The following is an 11,894-nucleotide window of genomic DNA, read 5'->3' on the forward strand; positions in this document are numbered from 1 at the left end:
AGGTATATTATATCTACTGCGCGGACGGCTACCAGCCCTCGACGGCGCTGAGGGTGCTGTACGCCACGCTACGGAAGCCGCTGTTCCAAGTCTTCACCTTCATATTCATCATGGGATCCATCTTCAAGGCTGAAGGTATGTTATATCTACTGCGCGGACGGCTACTAGCCCTTGACGGCGCTGAGGGTGCTGTACGCCACGCTGCGCAAGCCGTTGTTCCAAGTCTTCACCTTCATATTCATCATGGGATCCATCTTCAAGGCTGAGGGTATGTTATATCTACTGCGCGGACGGCTACTAGCCCTCCGCTACGGCCGCTACACTGCGTTCAATCTACTACGCTATGACCCCCGACTGCCGTGAGGGTCCTGTACGCGAAGGATTCCGCTGTTCCAAGTCTTCACCTTCATATCCGTCATGATGGGCTCCATGAAGGTACACCTTTATAGATATTTTCAATGAATATTCTGTCAGTGAATCATCGAGTTCTGTCTTGACTTCTTAAGAGTTTTCAACCAGATGAAATACTTAAGGATGAGGTACTGTCGGCTGTCGGTGCCGGCGAGCAGTTCATCGACAAATCGCTTGTTGGGAAACGGTTGTGTAGCTTCACATTTTAATAAAGGAACAATAAAACGTCGGGGGTTCATAAAACTCTGCTGAGAGAGAGAGAGAGAAAGAGAGAGAGAGAGATTTTAGTTAACACCAAATACATTACATAAAGGTCCATCGTGCTGAAGGTTTCTTACGATAAACCCTTGTATTACAGGCGTGCTCCGCGGCATCCTAGAATGGCGCGGCTTCACCTGGACTGCCCGAGTGTCGTACTGCGCGTTCCTGCTCCATACATTAGTGCAGCGTGGTCTAGTCGGCTCGCAGAAGCTGCCCACATACATGTCGGACTACTACATGGTATGTATGTCTGTGACTGGCTTCAGGCCCGTGTCATACTGCGCGTTCCTGCTCCATACATTAGTGCAGCGTGGTCTAGTCGGCTCGCAGAAGCTGCCCACATACATGTCGGACTACTACATGGTATGTATGTCTGTGACTGGCTTCAGGCCCGTGTTATACTGCGCGTTCCTGCTCCATACATTAGTGCAGCGTGGTCTAGTCGGCTCGCAGAAGCTGCCCACATACATGTCGGACTACTACATGGTATGTATGTCTGTGACTGGCTTCAGGCCCGTGTCATACTGCGCGTTCCTGCTCCATACATTAGTGCAGCGTGGTCTAGTCGGCTCGCAGAAGCTGCCCACATACATGTCGGACTATTACATGGTATGTATGTCTGTGACTGGCTTCAGGCCCGTGTCATACTGCGCGTTCCTGCTCCATACATTAGTGCAGCGTGGTCTAGTCGGCTCGCAGAAGCTGCCCACATACATGTCGGACTACTACATGGTATGTATGTCTGTGACTGGCTTCAGGCCCGTGTCATACTGCGCGTTCCTGCTCCATACATTAGTGCAGCGTGGTCTAGTCGGCTCGCAGAAGCTGCCCACATACATGTCGGACTACTACATGGTATGTATGTCTGTGACTGGCTTCAGGCCCGTGTCATACTGCGCGTTCCTGCTCCATACATTAGTGCAGCGTGGTCTAGTCGGCTCGCAGAAGCTGCCCACATACATGTCGGACTACTACATGGTATGTATGTCTGTGACTGGCTTCAGGCCCGTGTCATACTGCGCGTTCCTGCTCCATACATTAGTGCAGCGTGGTCTAGTCGGCTCGCAGAAGCTGCCCACATACATGTCGGACTACTACATGGTATGTATGTCTGTGACTGGCTTCAGGCCCGTGTTATACTGCGCGTTCCTGCTCCATACATTAGTGCAGCGTGGTCTAGTCGGCTCGCAGAAGCTGCCCACATACATGTCGGACTACTACATGGTATGTATGTCTGTGACTGGCTTCAGGCCCGTGTCATACTGCGCGTTCCTGCTCCATACATTAGTGCAGCGTGGTCTAGTCGGCTCGCAGAAGCTGCCCACATACATGTCGGACTATTACATGGTATGTATGTCTGTGACTGGCTTCAGGCCCGTGTCATACTGCGCGTTCCTGCTCCATACATTAGTGCAGCGTGGTCTAGTCGGCTCGCAGAAGCTGCCCACATACATGTCGGACTACTACATGGTATGTATGTCTGTGACTGGCTTCAGGCCCGTGTCATACTGCGCGTTCCTGCTCCATACATTAGTGCAGCGTGGTCTAGTCGGCTCGCAGAAGCTGCCCACATACATGTCGGACTACTACATGGTATGTATGTCTGTGACTGGCTTCAGGCCCGTGTCATACTGCGCGTTCCTGCTCCATACATTAGTGCAGCGTGGTCTAGTCGGCTCGCAGAAGCTGCCCACATACATGTCGGACTACTACATGGTATGTATGTCTGTGACTGGCTTCACGCCCGTGTCATACTGCGCGTTTCTACTCCATACATTAGTGCAGCGTGGTCTAGTCGGCTCGCAGAAGCTGCCCACATACATGTCGGACTACTACATGGTATGTATGTCTGTGACTGGCTTCAGGCCCGTGTTATACTGCGCGTTCCTGCTCCATACATTAGTGCAGCGTGGTCTAGTCGGCTCGCAGAAGCTGCCCACATACATGTCGGACTACTACATGGTATGTATGTCTGTGACTGGCTTCAGGCCCGTGTTATACTGCGCGTTCCTGCTCCATACATTAGTGCAGCGTGGTCTAGTCGGCTCGCAGAAGCTGCCCACATACATGTCGGATTACTACATGGTATGTCCCTACTTTACAGTGGCTACCGAAGTACCTACTCTGCCCTACTACCTACCTATGCATGTTATTATTCTATACATATGTAGGAACCGTAACATTATTGGAATTTTCACAAGTCACTTATGAATCTCCCGTAACTCCCGTAAGACTCGAACATTAATATTTATTAGATAGATATTATTCACGTCTCGACATGTTTCGATCCGTTTTTGAGGATCTTCGAATGAAGTTCGAGTGCAGTCTAGTGATCGAGCGCGCGACGCGTTCCGTTGAAAATTATTTTAATAAGTACGTCACTTATGATTGTCGTGAAATAGGGCTCTGGGTTTAATAGTTCGGGTTCTAAACGGGCATGTTGTTATTTCTTGTCACCCCCTTGAGTTGGTCGCTTGCTTTTAGTGCTGAATAGGTATATTCTGTGTGACTGAAGATAAGTTCTGTTCTCAGCTAATGATCCTCGGCGGTACTACGTTCGTCACGACAATCGCGGCGACGCTGCTCTGGCTGACCGTGGAGGCCCCTATCGGAGCGCTCATCAAAGCCATCATAGCGCCGGCCGCGCTGCCGCCACCACGGCAGGAGACTACCAAAGTTTAAAATAGAGATGGGCCGAATATTCGGTATTCGGCATATTTTTCAATAAAATAATAAATATAAATATTGGGGGACATCTTACACAGATCAACCTAGCCCCAAACTAAGCAAAGCTTGTACTATGGGTACTAGGCGACGATATACATACATATATAGATAAATACATACTTATATACATAGAAAACATCCATGACTGCGGAACAAATATTAGTGTTCATCACACAAATAAATGCCCTTACCGGGATTCGAACCCAGGACCATCGGCTTAGCAGGCAGGGTCACTACCCACTAGGCCAGACCGGTCGTCCAATGATCCTATTCTACCGAATAGTTCGGTTCGAACTGCCGAATATTTACCGAATAAACAATTTTTTGAAGGGCGTCGGCTATTGATAAGGTGCGAAGTCGGTGGAGGGGGAAGTGGCGCTGATCGTCACAAACACAGGTAATCTTATGGAATGTCCGACATTAGTACTAGCGGCAGCGGCTTGAACTAATTTTATTCCATAAGATTTAACGTAGAAAGTCCGACAAAATGAGGGCAGCACCAGTCGTGCACCTAGCGAATAAGCTGGCGCAGGTGCACTACGCGGTCAGGCATGAGACGATTCCGTTTCTTAAACCGGTCAAACAGAAAACTGTGTTCACGTCTTTCCTGTAGACATACACAAGGGCTATAAAGGTTAATTTTCTTATTTAACCCTTACCACGTGAAAAGGTCCTCCTTTTATTTAGAGAACTATGATAAAATCATTACTTACATGCCCACAAGCTGTTAATTATTGCCCACAGGAGAGAAAAATGTACAGTTAGCGCTAACACACTAGTTTTCTCTCCCGTGGGCAATAGTTAACAGCTTGTGGACATGTAAGTAATGATTTTATCATAGTTCTCTAAATAAAAGGAGGACCTTTTCACGTGGATAAGGGTTAAATAAGAAAATTAACCTTTATAGCCCTTAACTCTTGTGTATGTCTACAGGAAAGACGTGAACACAGTTTTCTGTTTGACCCAAAGATGCCTGGCCGGTCCAGAAGGGAAAGGTTAAAAACACGAGGAGTGCAGATCGCACACCCGTATGAATTTGTTTACTGCGTTTTAGGCAGTTCAAGCCCAACCGAATATTCGTATTCGGTATGATCTGAACCGAATATTCATATTCGGCAAAGTCCATATTCGGCCCATCTCTATTTTAAAACATTTGAGTGGCGGGTTCGTAGTCGCTTTCCTCTACAAAGCGGGAAAACGCTGGGATCGGCTACAAGCGCAGCGCTACGAAAATGTTGGCAGTGAATGTGTTAATAGTCTTGAGAATGATTATCAAATTCAACTCTGAATCCAGCAACGCAATTGGTTGTTTTTTAGCTGGCAATTTTTGATCTCTGGGACTCCAGGGGTTAAAAGGATAGGAAACGCTCATTTAAGACTTATATAGAAAAAAATAGAAAGAGTGAACTGTCAGTTTCGTGCGTGTATTTCATGAGATTACAACGTCGTATCTCAATCATAATATTCATGATTTTTCATTAATTAAAGTTTATTCAAACTGCTGACAGTTTACTCTTGCTAATTATTTATATCAGTACAGTGCGATTTACGTTAAATGTTAAATAATTAAATAATAGTACATTTGTGGTGCGAAAAGTAGGAAATCCGCAACGAGTGGCGATTTTAAACAGGACCGAATCGAGTGTTTTAAATCGACACGAGTTGCGAATTACCTATTCGCACATGTATCGTACCTACAACGTTTTACAGTACATATGGCAGTATGGCCCTTTAAATTTCGACATAGGCACGTAAAGTGCTAATTACCGCATTAGTGCAGTAAACCATATGTACTGTAAAATGTGTTTTTCAAACATAAAAGTGATGACTTAGTTACCAGAAGAAATGCTTCATCAAAAAAAATCCAGTTAAAGCAGTGGTTCCTAACCTTTTCAGTCCGGTCACCCCTATGACTAACTAGGGAACCTGATTTTACCCCTCCTCCTAATGGTAATGAAAAATAAAACGTGTACGTTTGTTGTAATGTTATATTTGGTTAGCTTATTACCCCCGTAAAATACCAGTTTTACCCCCACGGGGGTAATTACCCCCAGTAGGTATACGAACCACTGAGTTAAAGGAAACAATGTTATTAAAGTACGAAATAAAACAATAATCGTAAGTAACATAATCTTTTATTCAATTGTATTCATCTAGTGGTCTAATAATAATTCGCGGCAGTTAACATACTTCCCTTCTCAGCACTTGGTACCACATTAGTATTTATTTAGTATTATACACTTAGGTCAATGAATCAAGCCATAATTTAATAAAAAACGCAACAAAAACGGTGAATATGAACATTATAATAGTGGCTGTGCCCAGAAATATCTGAACACACGAATGCCTTGACAATACGCGTGTTCAGATATTTATGAGCGTGGCCGCTCAGATATATCTGATGGCGACTGTACAAAACGTGCATTATCTACCACAGACAAAATATAGACGCCGCAGTTCAAATGCGTGTTTTTGTTCGTAATTTTAAGTCTTAACTAGGACTTAGATTAAATTTAAATTTAATAGCTTCAATGTGCCACAAATGCAACAGAAATATGTATACATTTTTGTGCTTTATTCTTTGGTAATAAGATTCAAAAGTGTATAGATATTGATCATATTTTGCAGCGTCTATCTTGGTCTGTGTCTGCCGCGTCTATGGAATGAACTGTTTGACTGATTAATCATTTTTAGGGTTCCGTACCCAAAGGGTAAAAACGGGACCCTATTACTAAGACCCCACTGTCCGTCTGTCTGTCATCAGCCTGTACCGTGAACCGTGATCTCATGAACCGTGATAGCTACAGTTGAAATTTTCACAGATGATGTATTTCTGTTGCCGCTATAACAACAAGTACTAAAAAGTACGGAACCCTCGGTGGGCGAGTCCGACTCTCACTTGTCCGGTTTTTTTTAAAGATATTTCCACAATGTCCCACGACTGAATTATAATATTTTCACGTATATTCGAGCGCCTCACCACTTTTTAACGGTTATATTACTCTGTACACACCGATAATTACTTTTAAGTACATTTTATAAATTTATTGAATATCATACTAGTTTAGTACAATATTTACACGAGTTTTTTTAGTTTTTAGACCAAAACCGGTCTAAAGTTGAGTTAAATCATTTTATACTTATTCAGTTCACAGTACATTCCATAGACAAAATATTTAAAGTTCGAATAATAAATTCTACAACTTTTCCGGCAGAGGTAAGGCGCCATGTTGGTCAGATGTAATTAATTGCACTTTATTCTAATTAAATAACAACTTTGGGTTAGATTGTGAAAATAATAAAAAATCTCGTATCTCTAAAACACAACAACAGCCCGCGGCGCCGCAGTTTACGACTTCTTCCTGAAATGAGAAAATTAAACACATGTTAATAATAATGAATAGAAAAAGCACCCGACTGAAAATTTGACAATTTCTACAAATTATACCATTAGTGGAAACTGTTGGCTCATGTATTAGTCATCATATCTATATTCTGTATTAATGTAAGCTGTTTGTTTCCCAATAATAAATAAATAAATAAATAATTCTAACTTGACTGTGCAAAATATTTAAGTAAATACCAACAAATATTATGAGTACAAAACACTATCTACACAAAAAAAATTATACAATGTACCTTGGTAAACTATTCATAAATCATTTAAAATTACTCCGACAAAAAAATGTTTTTTTTTTTTTTCATTTTTCTTGATTCAGAGTTTGACTTCATAGCTAGTCACATTTCTACAAACACAAAAATAGGTTAATCCAGGGGTTCCCAAACTGCGCGCCGCGGCGCCGTGGGACCCGTTTCTCAAAAGCTTGTAACTTGTAATACGAGTACAGTCACCAGCATAAATAAATGACTATGGGCAGCCGTGCAAAAATATCTGATGCTCCATTGGAGGCATAAGTATATGACGACACTACCTCGGTAAAAATATGTGATCCTTTGTGACCAGCAAAAATATCGTTAGTCCGTATCCGCATAAATATCGGATCGGGTCGCTTAAAAATATTTGATTACTCATAAAATTCAAAATTATGTGATTACTCTCATCTGGAATAAATATCTCTCCACTGTAAAAGCAAATACATCGGATGGACGACAGACCGCCTATTTATCTGACACGTTGGAAAATCACAAATATGTTATCGACCTTTAAAAACGAACCATACATGTTTCGTATAGAGCCGTAAATTGTATAAAGTGATTTGACAATTCACGAAAAGAGTGCCGTCTTCTCATTGTATATGTCTGTCTCACATTATATTCTATCATCGATTTGACGGAATAAACTGGATATAATTTTGAATTGTAACGTATTGCAATCATGAATCTAGTATATAACTGGATCTGCCATGAGGGGTGGGGGAAACGACAAAACGGGAAAGTCTTATGTATCTTTCAGTAGGAGTAGCAGCGAAAGCGCTATTATTGTTTGTCCTTGTCAGTCTCACAGGTTGACCTCTTCATCATTCTTTTTTATGTAAGAAGGAGGTTTATTACACATTGTCTATTAAAAGTCTACCTGAATTATGTCACAATTTAAAATTGCAAATGAAATATGTGAGACAGACATATGCAATGACAAGTCTGCACTCTTTTCGTGAATTGTCAAATCACTTTATACAATTTACGGCTCTATACGAAACATGTATGGTTCGTTTTTAAAGGTCGATAACATATTTGTGATTTTCCAACGTGTCAGATAAATAGGCGGTCTGTCGTCCATCCGATGTATTTGCTTTTACAGTGGAGAGAGTATGTAGAGCAATATATATACTTAGGTAAACAACTGTCTCTATCAAAGTCTAGACACTGTGACGAATTAGAAAGACGCATTACAATGACGTGGAATAAATTCTGGAGCCACAAGGAAGTCCTAAAGTCTAACATACCCTTAAGACTAAAAAAGAAAATTCTGGACTCATATCTCCTACCTTGTCTTTCCTACGCAAGCCAAACATGGATATATATCGGCCTCCGTAGCCTAGTCGGTAGTGACCCTGCCTACGAAGCTGGAGGTCCCGGGTTCGAATCCCGGTAAGGGCATTTATTTGTGTGTTCATCACAAATATTTGTTCCTTAGTTATGGATGTTTTCTATGTATTTAAGTACTTATATGTATCTATATTATTATATATATCGTCGTCTAGTACCCACAACACAAGCCTTATGAGCTTACCGTGGGACTAGGTCGATTTGTGTAAGATTGTCCCATAATATTTATTTATATTTATTTATTATTTATTTAAAAAAAAAAAAAATTTAAAAATATAATGCACACACGAAAAGAAAAATTACAACTTGTCAAAGAGCCACGGAGCGGAGCATCATGATTCATGAACCTAAAACTTAGAGACAAACAACGTCATACGGCTATAAGGGAAAAGACTAAAGTTATCGACGCTCTATCACATTGCAAGAAACTCAAATGGAAGTGGGCGGGCCACGTGGCACGAATGAGCAACGAAAGATGGACTAAAGCTTTGGATTCCTCCGAAAACGGTGCCGTCATATTACGGCCGCTATATAGCGTTGACTGACGTCACTAGAACGTTGTCTATGTAAACAAGATTGCGCGGTTTCCTAGACGGCGTTACGTTACGTTGATTGCCAACGTAACGTAAGATGACGGCCGTCATGACGGTGTCGATAGTTTCGTGAACGTTTTATTAGATAGCGGTGACGCCATTTTGGAATAAATGACACGAGATTTGAATATAGCGGTGACGCCATTTTGGAATAAATGACACGAGATTTGAATAAGTGATTCCGTACTACGATTATTTTCCTCTTCTGATGATATTTCATCCTCCAAGTAAATTATAGATGATCAAGCAAATCTTGTCAGTAGGAAAAGGCGCGAAATTCAAATTTTCTATGGGACGTTATCCCATCGCGCCTACATTTTTCAAATTTGCCGCTTTGATCTTGGTGGATGACGGTGTGTTATGACGCCGTGGTACTTTCCACATGTCGCCACCGTTTTCGGAGGAATCCAAAGCTTAAGAGAGTCACTACATGGGCGGGACCTCCAGGTAGAAGAAAGCCAGGCCACCCACTGGGAAGATGGACAGAAGACCTAAAAAAGTTTGCCAGCGACGACTGGGTAACAATAGCCCAAGACAGGGAAATGTGGAGTAAAATGGAGGAGGCCTTTACTCGTCAAGAGGTCCTTAATAATACAAACTAAATTATTGAATAGAATTTTACAATTTAAACTTGCATGTACATTAGTTTGATAATATTTAAATTTAATTTAATAGTTTATTATTAATAACGAAATATGTATATTTTTTTATTAAGGAATTAAATGGCTTATATATATATATATATATATAATTGCCTCTTTCATATGTTAGGATAATGACCCTAAATTGTTTAGTAGTTTGTTTTACCCACCCAGTGCACTTCATTCACCCTAAATGGTCGAGCAATGTGCGATTTCAAAGGCATTACCCCCTGTGAACGCTCCGGTTGTAAAACAAGCAACGGGTTGCACTCCGGGAGTGCCGGCAGAAGTGAAAACTCAATGACATTATAACCGATAACTACAGAAATATCTACATTTCACCCGAGCGAAGCCGGGTTTTCACTCATTTTCTTTCGCTATTTTACACAGACGGTCAAGCCATCATCAGTCACAGTCGCAGTCGTGTGAATTAATATACATGTATTCTTGTATATTTGTATCATTCAAACACTTTTTTACCGCGCGTTGTAAAATCTGCCATGCGAATAGGGCCCTACGCTTGTTTAAAATTCGAATAGAAATTGTAAAGTTACCTTGCAGACCTCGCATCTAAATATATTTGGTCATGGTATTTTGAGTTTTATTTACCAGTACTAGAGTTCACTTTTATTAGCGATTTCATCAAGATCCTTACGGTCCTTACGCTCTCGAGTTTATAATTTTTTCCCCACCTCAAAAAGTGTCCAGCGCCGCTAAAGAAGTTTTCACTTCAAAAACTTGAGGTTCCCTCGATTGGGTTGCCTATGTTCGAGTGTGGGTTGTCGCTTACTGGTCGTGGTTGTCACTTACTGGTCGTGGTTATCACTTACTGGTCGTGGTTGTCACATACTGGTCGTGGTTGTCACTTACTGGTCGTGGTTGTCTCTTACTGGTAGTGGTTGTCACTTACTGGTCGTGGTTGTCACTTACTGGTCGTGGTTATCACTTACTGGTCGTGGTTGTCACATACTGGTCGTGGTTGTCACTTACTGGTCGTGGTTGTCACTTACTGGTCGTGGTTGTCTCTTACTGGTAGTGGTTGTCACTTACTGGTCGTGGTTGTCACTTACTGGTCGTGGTTGTCACTTACTGGTCGTGGATGTCACTTACTGGTCGTGGTTGTCTCTTACTGGTCGTGGATGTCACTTACTGGTCGTGGATGTCACTTACTGGTCGTGGATGTCACTTACTGGTCGTGGTTGTCTCTTACTGGTCGTGGTTGTCACTTACTGGTCGTGGTTGTCACTTACTGGTCGTGGTTGTCACTTACTGGTCGTGGTTGTCACTTACTGGTCGTGGTTGTCACTTACTGGTCGTGGTTGTCACTTACTGGTCGTGGTTGTCACTTACTGGTCGTGGTTGTCGGTGTCCGAGTCGTCCAGCTCGGGCTTGGTGCGTCGCTTCTCGTAGACCAGGATGATGGCGCACAGGATCAGCACCTCGGCGCAGATGCCCAGGAATGGCCAGAGGGCGGCGTACATGTCCTGGCAAACAAAATGTCATATTTACAAAAATAATTTTGGCAAAAATTTCATTTTTGCTACAATATTTTATCGCCGATTGTACTTTTCTTTCCACGGGCAACTAATACTCATGGAGACTCTAAAAACCCCAAACACAATTAGTTTGCGTTGTTTTATCACAGAGTTCCCATGGCCACCTCCTGTCTCCATCATCAGATCAGCTCCATAATATGTCATCATAATATTGCATTGTCACTCAGCACGGTGACAGCGGGTAGATGGGAAGACTGGGTCTGATTGCCAGTCTCGCTGAAGTCCGGGATGCAGGCGTACGCGCCGGCGTCAGTACGTTCTGCCGTCTCGGTCAGCTGCCTGTGTGCATGTGTGTGTGTACTGACCTTGACCCTCAGCACGGTGACAGCGGGTGGATGGGAAGACTGGGTCTGATTGCCAGTCTCGCTGAAGTCCGGGATGCAGGCGTACGCGCCGGCGTCAGTACGTTCTGCCGTCTCGGTCAGCTGCCTGTGTGTGTGTGTGTGTGTGTGTGTGTGTGTGTGTGTGTGTGTGTGTGTGTATACTGACCTTGACCCTCAACACGGTGACAGCGGGTGGATGGGAAGACTGGGTCTGATTGCCAGTCTCGCTGAAGTCCGGGATGCAGGCGTACGCGCAGGCGTCAGTACGTTCGGCCGTCTCGGTCAGCTGCCTGTGTGTGTGTGTGTGTGTACTGACCTTGACCCTCAGCACGGTGACAGCGGGTGGATGGGAAGACTGGGTCTGATTGCCAGTCT

The 11,894-nt window shown here is 43.1% G+C and overlaps 1 protein-coding gene across 1 annotated transcript in view; it reads right to left on the reverse strand.

The window, feature by feature from the left end:
* Positions 1-5,873: 5,873 nt before the first annotated feature.
* The window catches only part of LOC134655480 (obscurin), a 23,512-nt gene continuing 17,491 nt past the window's right edge, over positions 5,874-11,894 (reverse strand). The window contains exons 10-12 of the mRNA XM_063510943.1: positions 10,987-11,124; positions 6,299-6,754; positions 5,874-6,075 (exon numbers count right to left, since the gene is read on the reverse strand). Of these exons, the coding sequence (XP_063367013.1) occupies positions 10,987-11,124 (138 nt within the window). The 3' untranslated portion in view covers positions 5,874-6,075; positions 6,299-6,754. The remainder of the gene's footprint in view (positions 6,076-6,298; positions 6,755-10,986; positions 11,125-11,894) is intronic.

This window comes from Cydia amplana, chromosome 16, assembly GCF_948474715.1.
Source record: "Cydia amplana chromosome 16, ilCydAmpl1.1, whole genome shotgun sequence".
NCBI classification, from domain to species: domain Eukaryota; kingdom Metazoa; phylum Arthropoda; class Insecta; order Lepidoptera; family Tortricidae; genus Cydia; species Cydia amplana.